Source organism: Moschus berezovskii, chromosome 5 (genome assembly GCF_049115385.1).
Source record: "Moschus berezovskii isolate FMDL1 chromosome 5, NW_MosBer_1.0, whole genome shotgun sequence".
Lineage (NCBI taxonomy): Eukaryota > Metazoa > Chordata > Mammalia > Artiodactyla > Moschidae > Moschus > Moschus berezovskii.
Genome location: NC_142464.1, coordinates 11,697,382 through 11,714,872, shown reverse-complemented (window position 1 = coordinate 11,714,872; position 17,491 = coordinate 11,697,382). Strand labels below are relative to the sequence as shown.

Genomic DNA, 17,491 nt, shown 5'->3' with positions numbered 1-17,491 from the left:
AGTCGGACACGACTGAGCGACTTCACTTCACTTCACTTCACTTCCTTCAATTTTGTCTTTGTGAAGTGTTTTTCACTTTTTCAGATCCTTCCTCTCTAATGCCTATTATGTTTCTTGGGCATTCATAATGAAGGACCAGTCATATAGCTTCAGATTTACTCTGTGCGTGGATAATGCCCAAACTTTCCTTACCTTTAAGACGGATGCTACCACGAGAACGGATTCATCATCCAAGTTCACTTTGTCCCCAGAGTTTAGTTTCTCCTTTAGGGCTCTGCATGATTTTATACTGGCTGATTTTGCGAAGATGCCTTCTGTGAATGGCCCTTTTTGATTGATAAAGGAAAGAATATCCTATACGGAAGAAAAGAAAGGAAAACTATGGGACGTTTGATATCTACAAGCCCAGAGCACAAGCTTGCTCCTGTTTTGACAGAGCTGTGGTATATGAGGCTACAGTGCTAGAACTGGACTGAAGTCAATTTGAAATTTTTTCTTCAGTGTCTCTAAATATATTATCTACCCAACAATCGATTTTGCATTCATACACTGAAACATTTTAAATACTTGTGTTAAAACGCCCCTCCAGGTCCTCCCCGCCATTCTAGGCAAAACAAAGAACTCTCTCACTCGAAGAAAAAAATGGGCATTAGGTTGATTATGCTCAGCTCCCAGCCTGTCCCAGCCTCTGGTCAATCTCCAGAATTCCTTGCCCCAGCCGTTTTAAGAGATAACTACTCTGAACAACCTTGCAAAAGAATAGTCCCCCTTAAGACAGTAGCTTTCCACATACATGCCTTTATATACTTACTGTTTTCTTGGGCAAGGGCAGCAGCTCACTGATCTGACTACTGCCCCTTCTCGCCTCATTAAAGGTGATCTGTTCCTGTACAGTGCTGGTCTCATTCTTTGTCTCAACCTCGCCTGCTCTAACTACCTTACCTTCAGTTCAGTTCAGTCGCTCAGTCGTGCCCGACTCTCCGCGACCCCATGAATCACAGCACGCCAGGCCTCCCTGTCCATCACCAACTCCCGGAGTACACTCAAACTCATGTCCACAGAGTCGGTGATGCCATCCAGCCATCTCATTCTCCGTCGTCCCCTTCTCCTCCCGCCCCCAACCTTTCCCAGCATCAGAGTCTTTTCCAGTGAGTCAACTCGTCGCATGAGGTGGCCAAAGTATTGCAGTTTCAGCTTTAGCATCAGTCCCTCCGATGAACACCCAGGATCGATCTCCTTTAGAATGGACTGGTTGGATCTCCTTGCAGTCCAAGCGCCTCTCAAGAGTCTTCTCCAACACCACAGTTCAAAAGCATCGATTCTTCAGCGATCAGCTTTCTTCACAGTCCAGCTCTCATATCCATACGTGACCACGGGAAAAACCATTGCCTTGACTAGACGGACCTTGGTTGGCAAAGTAATGTCTCTGCTTTTTAATATACTATCAAGGTTGGTCATAACTTTCCTTCCAAGGAGCAAGCGTCTTTTAATGTCATGGCTGCAATCAGCATCTGCAGTGATTTTGGAGCCCCAAAAAATAAAGTCTGACACTGTTTCCACTGTTTTTCCATCTATTTCCCATGAAGTGATGGGACCAGATGCCATGATCTTTGTTTTCTGAATGTTGAGCTTCAAGCCAACCTTTTCACTTTCCTCTTTCACTTTCATCAAGAGGCTTTTGAGTTCCTCTTCACTTTCTGCCATAAGGGTACCTTACCTTACAGAGTCCATTTTAACTGGTCTGAGCTGAAACAAATGAGTCTTTGCTGATATCAGTGGAATGGATGAGAGTATCTTTTTATCTTGTATTTGCCTTTTGACTCTGCAGTACCTAAATCAGATGTTATTCTTTGAAGTAATATTATGAAACTTACCGGACAAAGCCAGACTTCTTCATTAGGGTGTAGATTTGGAAGAGAACACTTGATTTCTCACAACTCAGCTCCTCAGGAAGGTTCAGTTCAGTTCAGTCGCTCAGTCATGACCAACTCTTTGCGACCCCATGAATCACAGCACACCAGGCCTCCCTGTCCATCACCAGCTCCCGGATTTCACACAAACTCAAGTCCATCGAGATGGCCATCCAGCCATCTCATTCTCTGTCGTCCATTCTCCTCCCACCCCCAATCCTCCTGCCCCCAATCCTGTAATCAGGAAGGTTACAGAAAACCAAAATAAGACCTACCAGAATTGGGGTGGGCAGAGTGTCTTTATCACATAAGTCCTCAAAAGGAGCTCCAAAGAGCTGTTTTGGCTTTGTGGCTGGTAGAGTTGGGTGTTGGTTGTTTTTGGGAGTCCTGGAGGTGCACCAAAAGGGCCACTTTTTGACAGAACTCTTACTAACTGTCTTCTTCTCTGGATCTAATGTAGAAGAGAGATTTTCACTAGTAGTATTTTGGATTATTTAGCCTAATTTCTACCACTTACATTCAGCAGCATGTTCATTGCAGAGGCTGAAAGAGAGAAACTGAACCATTTGTTACATAGACTTCCCCGCATTCTGAAACGGGCTAATTGCATCCTTGTGGTGTTAACGACTTCTTCTTCCCCGTGTTCTGCAAACCAGCAGTTAAACCTAGAGGCGTGATCAGACTCAGGGTTGATTCTCCCTGTGACAGTATTCCCCAGACAGTGCTACCTCTTCCCTTTGCCCTGTGTCATGAGGCACTTAACCTGTAGTTATACAGGTCTCCTAATGTTAAGTATTATCAGTGGATTCCGGTATCAGATCTCATTTTAAAAGCAAAAAATATTCAGTATTCAAATCAAGCAGCATTTGCTTATCCTTTGCTTTTGTAGAAAGTTTCCTTCCTCTGTTCAGTTACCTCTTTGGCTTTCTGAGTACCCAGTCATGCCCACTTTTCTCCCATCAAAAGAATCGCATTTCATGAGACATCCTGCCTGACCCTGCTTTTCAGTCAGCCTCTGGACCTCTCCTCTGGGAAGCCGCACCCCTCAGTCAGCTCCAAGGATGACTTCCTGCCCTGAGGGTCCTTGGGAAGTGGTCATTAAATGCAGACTATGTGGTAAGATTACAGATGGCCATTTTTCTGTAACACCTTACTCAGCTAACCCAAAGATGAGTTTTAACTCCCAACAGCCCCTGTCAAAGGAATGCAGATGAAGGGCTTTTCAAAGAAAGGGTGATCAGCAATGAAAAATTGGGTTCAAAGTTTCTCGTGCCCAGCTATGAATGTTTTCCTGATAGTTGCTCAATAAAGCTGCTGAATATTTCCTTAAATAACCTGCTTAAATAACCAGCTAAAGAAGTCAATAGAGGAGCCAAGTTGTAGAAAAATAAACAGAAGAATTTAACCAAGTATTTTAAAATGCCCATCCACTTGGCTTTTCTGAGACATAGTGAGTGCATCACCATGTCCATTCAGGTAGGTGAACCACTTGTGCTGGGTGAGAGAACCAGAAGGCTCCTATTCTGCCTTTTAATTGGATAATTTACCTAAAACTCTGTGAGTTTCAATTTGCTCAAGTTTAACATAAATGATGCTACTTACACCTCACAGAACTACATAACATAATGTACTACTCAGCACAAGACATGGCACATAGCAGCCTTAATGAAGGTAACTTCCCTCCTTCAAAGGGCCTAAGGCAGCCTAGACATCAGTCACCTCCCCCAAGCAGGCCCCACCCCCATTCTCCATTTGATTTTGCAGCCTCCAGAATGCGTGCATTCCTGAAGGAATGCCATCACTTTGCCTTAGGCTCTTCCTGCCCTGACATTCATTCATACAGGCATCATTTTAAAAGGAGGTAATGAAGAAATCAAATACATTCTTAAATTCAGAAAGAGATTCTCCTAATTAATATGTACAAATGTTAAAAAGATACATGTTTATATGGGTTGAGTTGCTTTATGCACCCTGGTTTCCCTACTCTTAACCTGATTATTTCTAAACTACCTGAAAGTATTCATGTATTCCAAATGTATTCATACATTGTTTAACTTTAATAAGAATACTCTTAGGAAAAAAGCTCTATCAGTTGCCACAAAGCTATACGTTCAGCTACTCTATAAGCATAGACGGAAAGGAAAATAGACATTAAGCCCTATATTATTTTCAGTCCTAGATGGACCTTTCACAATGTACATTGGTTGGTGGTACAGTTCTTGTTGGCTCTGTGGCCAATAAAAATACATACTGTAGCCACGAAAAGTATGGTGCTCAGTTGTTCAGTCGTGTCCAACTCTTGCGACCCCCACAAAGTATAGCACATCAGGCTCCTGTCCATGGGATTTCCCGGATGATAAAACTGGAGTGGGTTGCCAAGGTCTGTTAAACAGGTTAACTTTATAACCTGATCTTTGTTTAACAGTCCTGGTAAGATTTAGTTTAGTGTTCCTCATGTTCACATTAGGGTTTGAATGTTAAAAAGTGAAATTTTGAAACTTTGTGGGTATAGAATAGCAATTATAAGAATAAAATTACTTTAAGTAGAAATTCTATTCTGGCCTCAATACTTTCTAAGTTAGCAAGACAATTTATTCAGAGAAAGAAATGTCAGTGGGACAATATTGGAATGGTAGCAGGGATAATTGCAAGAGGAAAGATTAAAAGCAAACAAACATAAACATTCAATCCAGTTCCATTTGCAACCTGGGTCTGAAGCAGACTTGAAAGTGAGCTTGATGTGGAGATAGAATCGAGAGTTCATTCTCAGGGGCGATCCTAAGATGGTGGAGCAATAAGACTGGGAGACCACTTTCTCCCCCACAAATTCATTGAAAGAATATTTGGACGCTGAGCAAATTCCACAAAACAACTTCTGAATGGTGGCTGAGGACATTAGGCACCGAGAAAGGCAGGCCCTTCTCTTCAAAAGGAGGTAAGACAAAATATGAAAGAGAAAAAGAGAGACAAAAGAGGTAGGGATGGACGTCTGTCCCGGGAATGAGTCTTAAAAGAGGAGAAGCTTGGAAACACCAGGCAACACTCTTACTGGCAGGTCAGTGGGGAGTTTTGGAATCTCAGAGGGCAACATAACTGGGAGGAAAAATAAATAAAACCCACAGATGATGTGCCTAATGGCAACTCCGGGCAGAGAAGTAGCCCAGACACTCACATCCGGCACCATATGGAGGCTGAAACAACATGCTTCTGAATAACCTACAAATCACAGAAGAAATCAAAAGATGCAGAGAAATGAGTGAGAATGAAAACACAACAACCGATAATATATGGGAAACTGTAAAAGCAGTGCTAAGGGGAAGGTTCATAGCAATACAGGCTTCCCTCAAGAAACGAGGAAAAAGTCAACTAAATAACCTAACTCTAACCCTAAAGCAACTAGAAAAGGAAGAAATGAAAAACTCTAGGGTTAGTAGAAGGAAAGAAATCTTAGAAATTAGGGCATAAATAAGTGCAAAAGAAACAAAAGCGACCATAGGAAAAAATCAACGGAGCAAAAAGCTGGTTCTTTGATAGTTAAATAAAATTGACAAACCATTAGCCAGAGTCATCAAGAAGCAAAGGGAGAAGAATCAAATCAACAAAATTAGAAGTGAAAACGGAGAAATCGCAACAGACAACACAGAAATACAAAGGATCATATGAGACTACTCTCAGCAATTTTATGCCAATAAAATGGACAACTTGGAAGATATGGACAAATTCTTAGAAAAGTATAACTTTCCAAAACTGAACCAAGAAGAAATAGAAGATCTTAACAGACCTTTCACAAGCATGGAAATCGAAACTGTAATCAGAAATCTTCCAGTAAACAAAAGCCCAGGACAAGATGGCTTCAAGGCTGAATTCTACCAAAAATTTAGAGAAGAGCTCACACCTATCCTATACAAACTCTTCAACAAAATTGCAGAGGAAGATAAACTTCCAAAATCATTCTGAGGCCACCGTCACCCTAATACCAAAACCTGACAAGGATGTCACAAAAAAAGAAAACTACAGGCCAATATCATGAATGAACATAGATGCAAATTCCTTAACAAAATTTTAGCAAACAGAATCCAACAACATATTCAAAAGATCATACATCATGACCAAGTGGGCTTTATCCCAGGGATGCAAGGATTCTTCAATATCTGCATATCAATCAATGTAGTACAGCACATTAACAAATTGAAAGATAAAAACCATATGATTATCTCAATAGATGCAGAGAAAGCCTTTGACAAAATTAAACATCCATTTATGAAAGAAACCCTCCAGAAAGCAGGTATAGAAGGAACATACCTCAACATAATAAAACCTATATATGACAAACCCACAGCAAATATTATCCTCAGTGGTGAAAAATTGAAAGCATTTCCCCTAAAGTCAGGAACAAGATGAAGGTGCCTACTCTCACCACTACTATGCAACATAGTTTTGGAACTTTTGGCCACATCAATCAGAGCAGAAAAAGAAAGAAAAGGAATCCAGATTGGAAAAGAAGCAGTAAAACTCTCACTGTTTGCAGAATACACGATCCTCTATATAGAAAACACTAAAGACTCCACGAGAAAATTACTAGAGCTAATCAATGAATATAGTGAAGTTACAGGATATAAAATTAACACACAGAAATCCCTTGCATTCCTATACACTAACAATGGGAAAACAGAAAGAGAAATTAAGCAAACAATTCCATTCACCATTGCAATGAAAAGAAATACTTAGGAATATAAAACAAAAGACCTATACATAGAAATGTATAAAACACCGATGAAAGAAATCAAAGAGGACACAAATAGATGGAGAAATATAGCATGTTCATGGATTGGAAGAATCAATATAGTGAAAATGAGTATATTATCCAGAGCAATCTATAGATTAAATGTAATCCCTATCAAGCTACCAACGGTATTATACAGAGAATTAGAAAAAATAATTTCACAGTTTGTATGGAAATACAAAAATCCTTTAATAGCCAAACGAAGACTGGAACTGGAGGAATCAACCTGCCTGACTTCAGGCCCTATTGCAAAGCCACAGTCATCAAGACAGTGTGGTATTGGCACAAAGAAAGAAATATAGATCAATAGGACAAAATAGAAAGCCCAGAGAAAAATCCACACACCTATGGACACCTTATCTTTGACAAAGGGGGCAAGAATTTACAATGGCGAAAGACAATCTCTTTAACAAGTGGTGCTGGGAAAATTGGTCAACCACTTGTAAAAGAATGAAACTAGAACACTTTCTAACACCGTACACAAAAATAAACTCGAAATGGACTAAAGATCTAAATGTAAGACCAGAAACTATAAAACTCCTAGAGGAAAATATAAGCAAAACACTCTCCGACATAAATCACAGCAGGATCCTCTATGAGCCACCTCCCAGAGAAATGGAAATAAAAGCAAAAATAAACAAATGGGACATAATTAAACTTAAAAGCTTTTGCACAACGAAGGAAACTATAAGCAAGGTGAAAAGACAGCCTTCAGAATGGGAGAAAATAATAGCAAACGAAGCAGCTGACAAAGAATTAATCTCAAAAATTTACAAGCAACTCCTTCAGCTCAATTGCAGAAAAATAAACCACACAATCCAAAAATGGGCCCAAGAATTAAACAGACATTTCTCCAAAGAAGACATACAGATGGCTAACAAACACGTGAAAAGATGCTCAACATCACTCATTATCAGAGAAATGCAAATCAAAACCACAGTGAGGTACCATCTCACGCTGGTCAGAATGGCTGCTTTCACAATGTCTACAAACAATAAATGCTGGAGCGGGTGTGGAGAAAAGGGAACCCTATTACACTGTTGGTGGGAATGCAAGCTAACAGAGCCACTATGGAGAACAGTGTGGCGATTCCTTAAAAAACTGGAAATAGAACTGCTGGTTATACACACTGAGGAAACCATAATTGAAAGAGACACATGTACTCCAATGTTCATTGCAGCACTGTTTACAATAGCCAGGACGTGGAAGCAACCTAGATGTCCATCTGCAGAAGAATGAATAAGAAAGCTGTGGTACATATACACAGTGGAATATTACTCAACCATCAGAAGGATACATTTGAATCAGTTCTAATGAGGTGGATGAAACTGGAACCTATTATACAGAGTGAAGTAAGCCAGAAAGAAGAACACCAATACAGTATACTAACGCATATATATGGAATTTAGAAAGATGATAACAATAACCCTATATGTGAGACTGCAAAAGAGACACAGATGTATAGAACAGTCTTTTGGACTCTGTGGGAGAAGGAGAGGGTGGGATGATTTGAGGGAATAGTATTGAAACCTGAATATTATCATATGTGAAACAGATCACCAGTCCAGATTCGACGCATGAGGCAGGGTGCTCAGGGCACTATGATGGATGACCCAGAGGGTTGGGATGGGGAGGGATGTGGGAGGGGGTTTCAGGATGGGGTACACGTGTACACCCAGGCTGATTCATATCAATGTATGGTCCCATCACTTCATGGGAAATAGATGGAAAAACAGTGGAAACAGTGTCAGACTTTGTTTTTTGGGCTCCAAAATCACTGCAGATGCTGATTGCAGCCATGAAATTAAAAGACGCTTGCTCCTTGGAAGGAAAGTTATGACCAACCTTGATAGTATATTAAAAAGCAGAGACATTACTTTGCCAACCAAGGTCCGTCTAGTCAAGGCAATGGTTTTTCCCGTGGTCATGTATGGATGTGAGAGTTGGACTGTGAAGAAAGCTGATCGCCGAAGAATCAATGCTTTTGAACTGTGGTGTTGGAGAAGACTCTTGAGAGTCCCTTATACTGCAAGGAGATCCAACCAGTCCATTCTAAAGGAGATCAATCCTGGATGTATATTGGAGGGACTGATGCTAAAGCTGAAACTGCAATACTTTGGCCACCTCATGCGACGAGTTGACTCACTGGAAAAGACTCTGATGCTGGGAAAGGTTGGGGGTGGGAGGAGAAGGGGACGACAGAGAATGAGATGGCTGCATGGCATCACTGACTCTGTGGACATGAGTTTGAGTGTACTCCGGGAGTTGGTGATGGACAGGAAGGCCTGGCGTGCTGTGATTCATGGGGTCGCGGAGAGTCGGACACGACTGAGCGACTGAACTGAACTGAACTGAACTGATGGCAAAATCACTACAATATTGCAATTAGCCTCCAATTAAAATAAATTTTAGAAAAAGAAAAAAAAAAGATTGCCTGGAGAAATATCAATAACCTCAGGTATGCAGATGACACCACCCTTATGGCAGAAAGCGAAGAACTAAAGAGTCCCTTGATGAATGTGAAAGAGGAGAGTGAAAAAGCTGGCATAAACTCAACATTCTGAAAGCTAAGATCATGGCATCTAGTCCCGTGACTTCATGGCAAATAGATGAGGAAACAGTGGAAAGAGTGATAGACTTGATGTTTCTGGGTGCCCAAATCACTGCAGACGGTGACTGCAGCCATGGAATTAAAAGATGCTTGCTCCTTGGAAGAAAAGTTTTGACCAACCCAGATAGCATATTAAAAAGCAGAGACATTACATTGCTGACAAAGGTCCTATGTAGTCAAAGATACGCTTTTTCCAGCAGTCATGTATGGATGTGAGTGTTGGACTATAAAGAAAGCTGCTGCTGCTGTAAGTCACGTCAGTCGTGTCCGACTCTGTACGACCCCATAGACAGCAGCCCACCAGGCTCCCATCCCTGGGATTCTCCAGGCAAGAATACTGGAATGGGTTGCCATTTCCTTCTCCAGTGCATGAAAGTGAAAAGTGAAAGTGAAGTCGCTCAGTTGTGTCCGGCCCTTTGTGACCCCATGATCTGTAGCCTACCAGGCTCCTCCGTCCATGGGGTTTCCCAGGCAAGAGTACTGGAATGCGTTGCCATTTCCTTCTCCAATAAAGAAAGCTGAGCACCGAAGAATCGATGCTTTTGAACTGTGCTGTTGGAGAAGACTCCTAACAGTCCCTTGGAGAGCAAGGAGAAGCAACCTGTCCATTCTAAAGGAAATCATTACTGAATGTTCATTGGAAGGACTATTGCTGAAGATGCAACATCAATACTTTGGCCAGGTTATGCAAAGAACTGTCTCATTTGAAAAGACCGTGATCCTGGCAAAGATTGAAGGCGGGATGAGAAGGGACGACAGAGGATGAGATGATTGGATGGCATTACCAACTCGGTGGACATAGGTTTGAGTCAACTCTGGCCGTTGGTCATGGACAGGGAGGCCTGGTGTGTTGCAGTCCACGGGGTCGCAAAGAGTCGGACACGACTGAGATGAACTGAACTGAACAATGTTGTTTAGTTTTTATTGCTATTTTTGTCTTCTGTGAAAGTTTCCTTTTTGAATGCTTTATTTTATATTGGAGTATAATTGGTTAGTAATGTTGTGTTAGCTTCTGGTGTACAGAAAAATGGTTCAGTTATACATACATCTATTTTTTTCAAATTCTTTTCCCATTTAGGTTCTTACAGAGTATTCAGCATTGTTCCCTGTGGTATAGAGTATGTCCTTGTTGGTTATCCATTTTAAATAGAGCAGTCTGTACATGTCAATCCCAAACATACCTAGTTGAGATATGTCTTTTATCATAGGTCACTTTAAATCAGCATGGGAAGTAATCAGAATGAACATTTTACTAATAATATCATTAATTCGTAAAATATTCATTAAGCACAATACCAGACATTCCAACACAAGTGTCTTAAGATTTCTCTTCTCTTGAAAATCAAAATCATAGGAAAATATTGAATAAAATAGTCTTCCCCCAAAGAGAACTAGCACATTCAGTTTACTAACAGGATAAACGAGAATGTTGATAACTGAATTATATTGCAAGACTCCAAGTTAAACTAGTTAAAGGCGAATATTAGATTTTCTATAAATAGATGTTTGATCAAGGTGCTTGCTAATTTATCTTCTCTGCTTATAAACTGTATGCAAGAGCATTTGGACTTTCATAATTACAAAATATACTGAGCCAAAATTAATTTTGCGAGCAAATAGCAAATGGTTTAGTTACTATTCTTTTTGAAATATATTTTCTTCAATAAATATACCAACATAAAAACAACAAGAGTTCAAGTCTAACCAGAATGCCCAAGGCCACTTCCGCCTAAGCACAGAATAGGTTCTGGGTCTTATCTAAGCCACACAGTCATCTAAGCACCTCCTGTGAGGGGCCCAAGATACTGGACAAAACCTTGGGATGGGGAATGTGTGTTTCCAGGCCATAAGAAGCTCATGTTCTAATAAGATACGTAGATATGTGTGTGTGTCTTTAAGTTGTTCAGTCGTGCCCAACTCTTTGTGATCCCATGGACTGTAGGCTGCCAGGCTCCTCTGTCAGTGGGATTCTCCAGGCAAGAATATTGGTGTGGCTGATAGCCATTCCCTTTGCCATGGGATCTTCCTGACCCAGGGATCGAACTCAGGTCTCCTGTGTTGCAGGCAGATGCTTTACCATCTAGGCCACCAGCAAAGCGCACACAAATGTGTGAATCCGTAATTATATGTAGGAAGTGCTATGCTGTCTGCCTAGAGAAATTAAAAAAAAAAAAAAATGTCTTCCTATAAGTGAATTGGGTCTTGATTTCGGACCTTTGGGGCTTCTCTGAGCTTGATTCTGGGTGGAATTGGTGCCTGCCTATACTGCCTTCCAGCCCCACATGGAGAACTGGCTGCACGTCAAGAGTTTGTTTTCAGGAGTAGAAACAAGAGCCAAGAGAAGCCACTTGCAGGAAGGGAAGGGGCTCACCTTTCTCCTGCTGATTCCTGGCCTCGTTCCTGGCTGAGTGCTTGGGTTTCAGGATTAATTGGTCTTGAATCTCTTGGGGCCCCTCCAGGAAGGCCTCCTGGAGGGCAGAAGCAGAAGTGCAGTCCTCAAGTCCCTGCTGCAGCAGCCCAGTAGCTGGAACCGCACTCATTTTAATTCCATAGGGATGCTCGTGACCTATATGGAGAAAATCTAAATATAAATTCAGACCGATGGTGATGGGTGTGATCAAACCCACCTTACCATTAGCGAGTGTGCCACACTGGTGTGACTGCTGGGTAGAGAAGGCTGTGACTCCCGAGTAAGCACAATGTGCAGTCTCAAGGGGACACACTACAAAAAGCAGGTGCCCAAGCAAAAGAGTTCAAAACATAACAAGAAAAGTGTTTTTTAGACACCTTGCTTGGCTTGGAAGGTATATATTCATCAGTGAATTGCACAATATTGACTTTCATCGTGTTTCCATCTGAGAATATCTGTGGCCTTCTAGTTTCTGCCTTGACACGCTACACCTGTACATCTTAGGCAAAGTGCTAGCCTTAAGATTCCTCCTTTGAAACACTGACCCTCACACATAGACTCATAAGGATCAAAGTAAATATATGAATAAGCATTGGTGCTTAATATTTTTAAAATAATCGGACTGTGTATGTTAAGAATGGCTCTGATCAGTGTTCTACCCCACATGTCAGTTTAACATATTTTCCATTTCCTTTTGTCGGTGTAGTAGGCAGAGTGCAGTGGGGTGGTCTGCCTTAATGTTTCCCTCCCACTGCTGCTTCCCTCTGAGGGGTTTCCTACAAGGCAGTGATCAGAGACAAGCCTGCATGTCTGAGAAAACCCAGAAGTAAAGTGCAAAACTGTTTACAGAGTGGAAAACCACACCAGAAATCATCGGGAGTTGCCTGCCAAGTGATTTGTTTTGCTCTTTCATGCTATAAATTGCTTCCTCTCCATAGAATTCTCTAAGACCCTGTGCTGTCCTGTGGATTCCATCTTTAAAGAAGTGCATGAAAGCTCCTTTTCTTTTGTTTCTGATGTATTAAATGCAACTGGAGGAGTTCTTGCTTTTGCTTTACATCTGGCATAAACGCAATGTCAATGCTCTATTCAGAACAAGAATCACAGCGACTTCCAAAAGAAGCTCCTGTGAGAGTAATAAAATACAGCCAAGTCACCAGGATAACCAGGAGCTAATCCATACTTGTGAGCTGAGAACATGTTAAGAAATGCATTCAGAATGACTGCTGAGGCAGCATCATGAAAGACAGCCTCTTAGGAGTCCTTAGAGCCAGCCATGGTGTTTGAAGCTATTCTAAGCTTAAAAGTTGTCATCTGCATGGTTTTGTTTAAATTAATGCATTTTATTAGACTAAATATGTTTAAATATTCAGTTTTTTTCACTTTACTGCTGACTGACTTTTATAAGGATGTGAACAAGACAAGAAAACACGTGAAACGGGTGAGGTGATTTTGTCCTCAGCTTTATATTGGTGACTCCATGTATTCTAAGACTGGGAATATACATATCACAGAAAAAACTTAGTTGTTTAGATTCTCCAGACCACATGAAAACGTTGCTCAGATCACTTGAAAGAGTAATAGACTCACAGGATTGCTGAACGGATGAAAAAAGTTAAAAAAAGATTATGTAAGAGGAAGTGCGCTAAGATTTCTAGCAGAAGCCGTCGTCCCCGTGACGATATTGCAAGTTCTACTACAAGTTTTGTCTTCGCCCTTGTTTTAATCCCTTCTTTTTTCACTGACCACCCTGATTTGCTCATCCAAGAATGTGCATTATTATTTCTAGTTAACTTGCTATGGTAACTATTTTAGGAAAGATGTAGTCTATTTATCGAACATTTCAAGAGCAGTGCTAGTGAACTCAGCTTGAGAAACAGCAAAGTACATGCAGGTGGTTTAGTCAGTGAAGAATCTAAGTGTCTGAGTGTGATTACTTCGTTTTCTTTTTATGATGCTGGGAAAAGCTTTGGACACAGAGTAGGTATTAAATCAATGTACTTGAGGTCAGAGGCATGGCTGGATTTTAGACATGTGTACCCCAATGTTCATCACAGCACTGTTTACAATAGCCAGGACATGGAAGCAACCTAGATGTCCATTGACAGACAAATGGATAAGAAAGCTCTGGTACATATACACAGTGGAATATTACTCAACCATCAGAAGGATACATTTGAATCAGTTCTAATGAGGTCGATGAAACAGGAGCCTATTTTACAGAGTAAGGTAAGCCAGAAAGAAAACCACCGATAGAGTATACTAATGCATATATGTGGAATTTAGAAAGATGGAAAAGATAACCCTCTATGCGAGACAGCAAAAGAGACACAGATATATAGAACAGTCTTTTGGCAGTGTGGGAGTAGGCGAGGGTGGGATGATTTGAGGGAATAGCATTGAAAAATGAATATTATCATATGTGAAAGAGATCACCAGTCCAGGTTCGATGCATGAGGTAGGGTTCGCAGGGCTGGTGCACTGGGATGGATGACCCAGAGGGTTGGGATGGGGAGGGATGTTGGAGGGGGTTTCAGAATGGGGTACAGATGTACACCTATGGCTGATTCATATCAATGTATGGCAAAATCACTACAATATTGTAAAGTAGTTAGCCTCCAATTAAAATAAATAAATTTTAGAAAAAGAAAAAAAAAAGATTGCCTGGAGAAATATCAATAACCTCAGGTATGCAGATGACACCACCCTTATGGCAGAAAGCGAAGAACTAAAGAGTCCCTTGATGAATGTGAAAGAGGAGAGTGAAAAAGCTGGCATAAACTCAACATTCTGAAAGCTAAGATCATGGCATCTAGTCCCATGACTTCATGGCAAATAGATGAGGAAACAGTGGAAAGAGTGACAGACTTGATGTTTCTGGGTGCCCAAATCACTGCAGACGGTGACTGCAGCCATGGAATTAAAAGATGCTTGCTCCTTGGAAGAAAAGTTTTGACCAACCCAGATAGCATATTAAAAAGCAGAGACATTACGTTGCTGACAAAGGTCCATGTAGTCAAAGATACGCTTTTTCCAGCAGTCATGTATGGATGTGAGTGTTGGACTATAAAGAAAGCTGCTGCTGCTGTAAGTCACGTCAGTCGTGTCCGACTCTGTACGACCCCATAGACAGCAGCCCACCAGGCTCCCATCCCTGGGATTCTCCAGGCAAGAATACTGGAATGGGTTGCCATTTCCTTCTCCAGTGCATGAAAGTGAAAAGTGAAAGTGAAGTCGCTCAGTTGTGTCCGGCCCTTTGGGACCCCATGATCTGTAGCCTACCAGGCTCCTCCGTCCATGGGGTTTCCCAGGCAAGAGTACTGGAATGCGTTGCCATTTCCTTCTCCAATAAAGAAAGCTGAGCACCGAAGAATCGATGCTTTTGAACTGTGCTGTTGGAGAAGACTCCTAACAGTCCCTTGGAGAGCAAGGAGAAGCAACCTGTCCATTCTAAAGGAAATCATTACTGAATGTTCATTGGAAGGACTATTGCTGAAGATGCAACATCAATACTTTGGCCAGGTTATGCAAAGAACTGTCTCATTTGAAAAGACCCTGATCCTGGCAAAGATTGAAGGCGGGATGAGAAGGGACGACAGAGGATGAGATGATTGGATGGCATTACCAACTCGGTGGACATAGGTTTGAGTCAACTCTGGCCGTTGGTCATGGACAGGGAGGCCTGGTGTGTTGCAGTCCACGGGGTCGCAAAGAGTCGGACACGACTGAGATGAACTGAACTGAACAATGTTGTTTAGTTTTTATTGCTATTTTTGTCTTCTGTGAAAGTTTCCTTTTTGAATGCTTTATTTTATATTGGAGTATAATTGGTTAGTAATGTTGTGTTAGCTTCTGGTGTACAGAAAAATGGTTCAGTTATACATACATCTATTTTTTTCAAATTCTTTTCCCATTTAGGTTCTTACAGAGTATTCAGCATTGTTCCCTGTGGTATAGAGTATGTCCTTGTTGGTTATCCATTTTAAATAGAGCAGTCTGTACATGTCAATCCCAAACATACCTAGTTGAGATATGTCTTTTATCATAGGTCACTTTAAATCAGCATGGGAAGTAATCAGAATGAACATTTTACTAATAATATCATTAATTCGTAAAATATTCATTAAGCACAATACCAGACATTCCAACACAAGTGTCTTAAGATTTCTCTTCTCTTGAAAATCAAAATCATAGGAAAATATTGAATAAAATAGTCTTCCCCCAAAGAGAACTAGCACATTCAGTTTACTAACAGGATAAACGAGAATGTTGATAACTGAATTATATTGCAAGACTCCAAGTTAAACTAGTTAAAGGCGAATATTAGATTTTCTATAAATAGATGTTTGATCAAGGTGCTTGCTAATTTATCTTCTCTGCTTATAAACTGTATGCAAGAGCATTTGGACTTTCATAATTACAAAATATACTGAGCCAAAATTAATTTTGCGAGCAAATAGCAAATGGTTTAGTTACTATTCTTTTTGAAATATATTTTCTTCAATAAATATACCAACATAAAAACAACAAGAGTTCAAGTCTAACCAGAATGCCCAAGGCCACTTCCGCCTAAGCACAGAATAGGTTCTGGGTCTTATCTAAGCCACACAGTCATCTAAGCACCTCCTGTGAGGGGCCCAAGATACTGGACAAAACCTTGGGATGGGGAATGTGTGTTTCCAGGCCATAAGAAGCTCATGTTCTAATAAGATACGTAGATGTGTGTGTGTGTGTGTGTGTGTGTGTGTGTGTGTCTTTAAGTTGTTCAGTCGTGCCCAACTCTTTGTGATCCCATGGACTGTAGGCTGCCAGGCTCCTCTGTCAGTGGGATTCTCCAGGCAGGAATATTGGTGTGGCTGATAGCCATTCCCTTTGCCATGGGATCTTCCTGACCCAGGGATCGAACTCAGGTCTCCTGTGTTGCAGGCAGATGCTTTACCATCTAGGCCACCAGCAAAGCGCACACAAATGTGTGAATCCGTAATTATATGTAGGAAGTGCTATGCTGTCTGCCTAGAGAAATTAAAAAAAAAAAAAAATGTCTTCCTATAAGTGAATTGGGTCTTGATTTCGGACCTTTGGGGCTTCTCTGGGCTTGATTCTGGGTGGAATTGGTGCCTGCCTATACTGCCTTCCAGCCCCACATGGAGAACTGGCTGCACGTCAAGAGTTTGTTTTCAGGAGTAGAAACAAGAGCCAAGAGAAGCCACTTGCAGGAAGGGAAAGGGCTCACCTTTCTCCTGCTGATTCCTGGCCTCGTTCCTGGCTGAGTGCTTGGGTTTCAGGATTAACTGGTCTTGAATCTCTTGGGGCCCCTCCAGGAAGGCCTCCTGGAGGGCAGAAGCAGAAGTGCAGTCCTCAAGTCCCTGCTGCAGCAGCCCAGTAGCTGGAACCGCACTCATTTTAATTCCATAGGGATGTTCGTGACCTATATGGAGAAAATCTAAATATAGATTCAGACCGATGGTGATGGGTGTGATCAAACCCACCTTACCATTAGCGAGTGTGCCACACTGGTGTGACTGCTGGGTAGAGAAGGCTGTGACTCCCGAGTAAGCACAATGTGCAGTCTCAAGGGGACACACTACAAAAAGCAGGTGCCCAAGCAAAAGAGTTCAAAACATAACAAGAAAAGTGTTTTTTAGACACCTTGCTTGGCTTGGAAGGTATATATTCATCAGTGAATTGCACAATATTGACTTTCATCGTGTTTCCATCTGAGAATATCTGTGGCCTTCTAGTTTCTGCCTTGACACGCTACACCTGTACATCTTAGG

At 41.4% G+C, this 17,491-nt stretch overlaps 1 protein-coding gene across 1 annotated transcript in view; it reads right to left on the bottom strand.

Annotated features, from left to right (window-relative positions):
- The window catches only part of LOC129562108 (uncharacterized), a 52,057-nt gene that overhangs the window by 28,600 nt on the left and 5,966 nt on the right, over positions 1-17,491 (bottom strand). Inside the window, exons 4-9 of the mRNA XM_088836657.1 lie at positions 17,209-17,298; positions 16,948-17,142; positions 11,937-12,026; positions 11,676-11,870; positions 2,186-2,361; positions 193-354 (exon numbers count right to left, since the gene is read on the bottom strand). Of these exons, the coding sequence (XP_088692783.1) occupies positions 193-354; positions 2,186-2,361; positions 11,676-11,870; positions 11,937-12,026; positions 16,948-17,142; positions 17,209-17,298 (908 nt within the window). The remainder of the gene's footprint in view (positions 1-192; positions 355-2,185; positions 2,362-11,675; positions 11,871-11,936; positions 12,027-16,947; positions 17,143-17,208; positions 17,299-17,491) is intronic.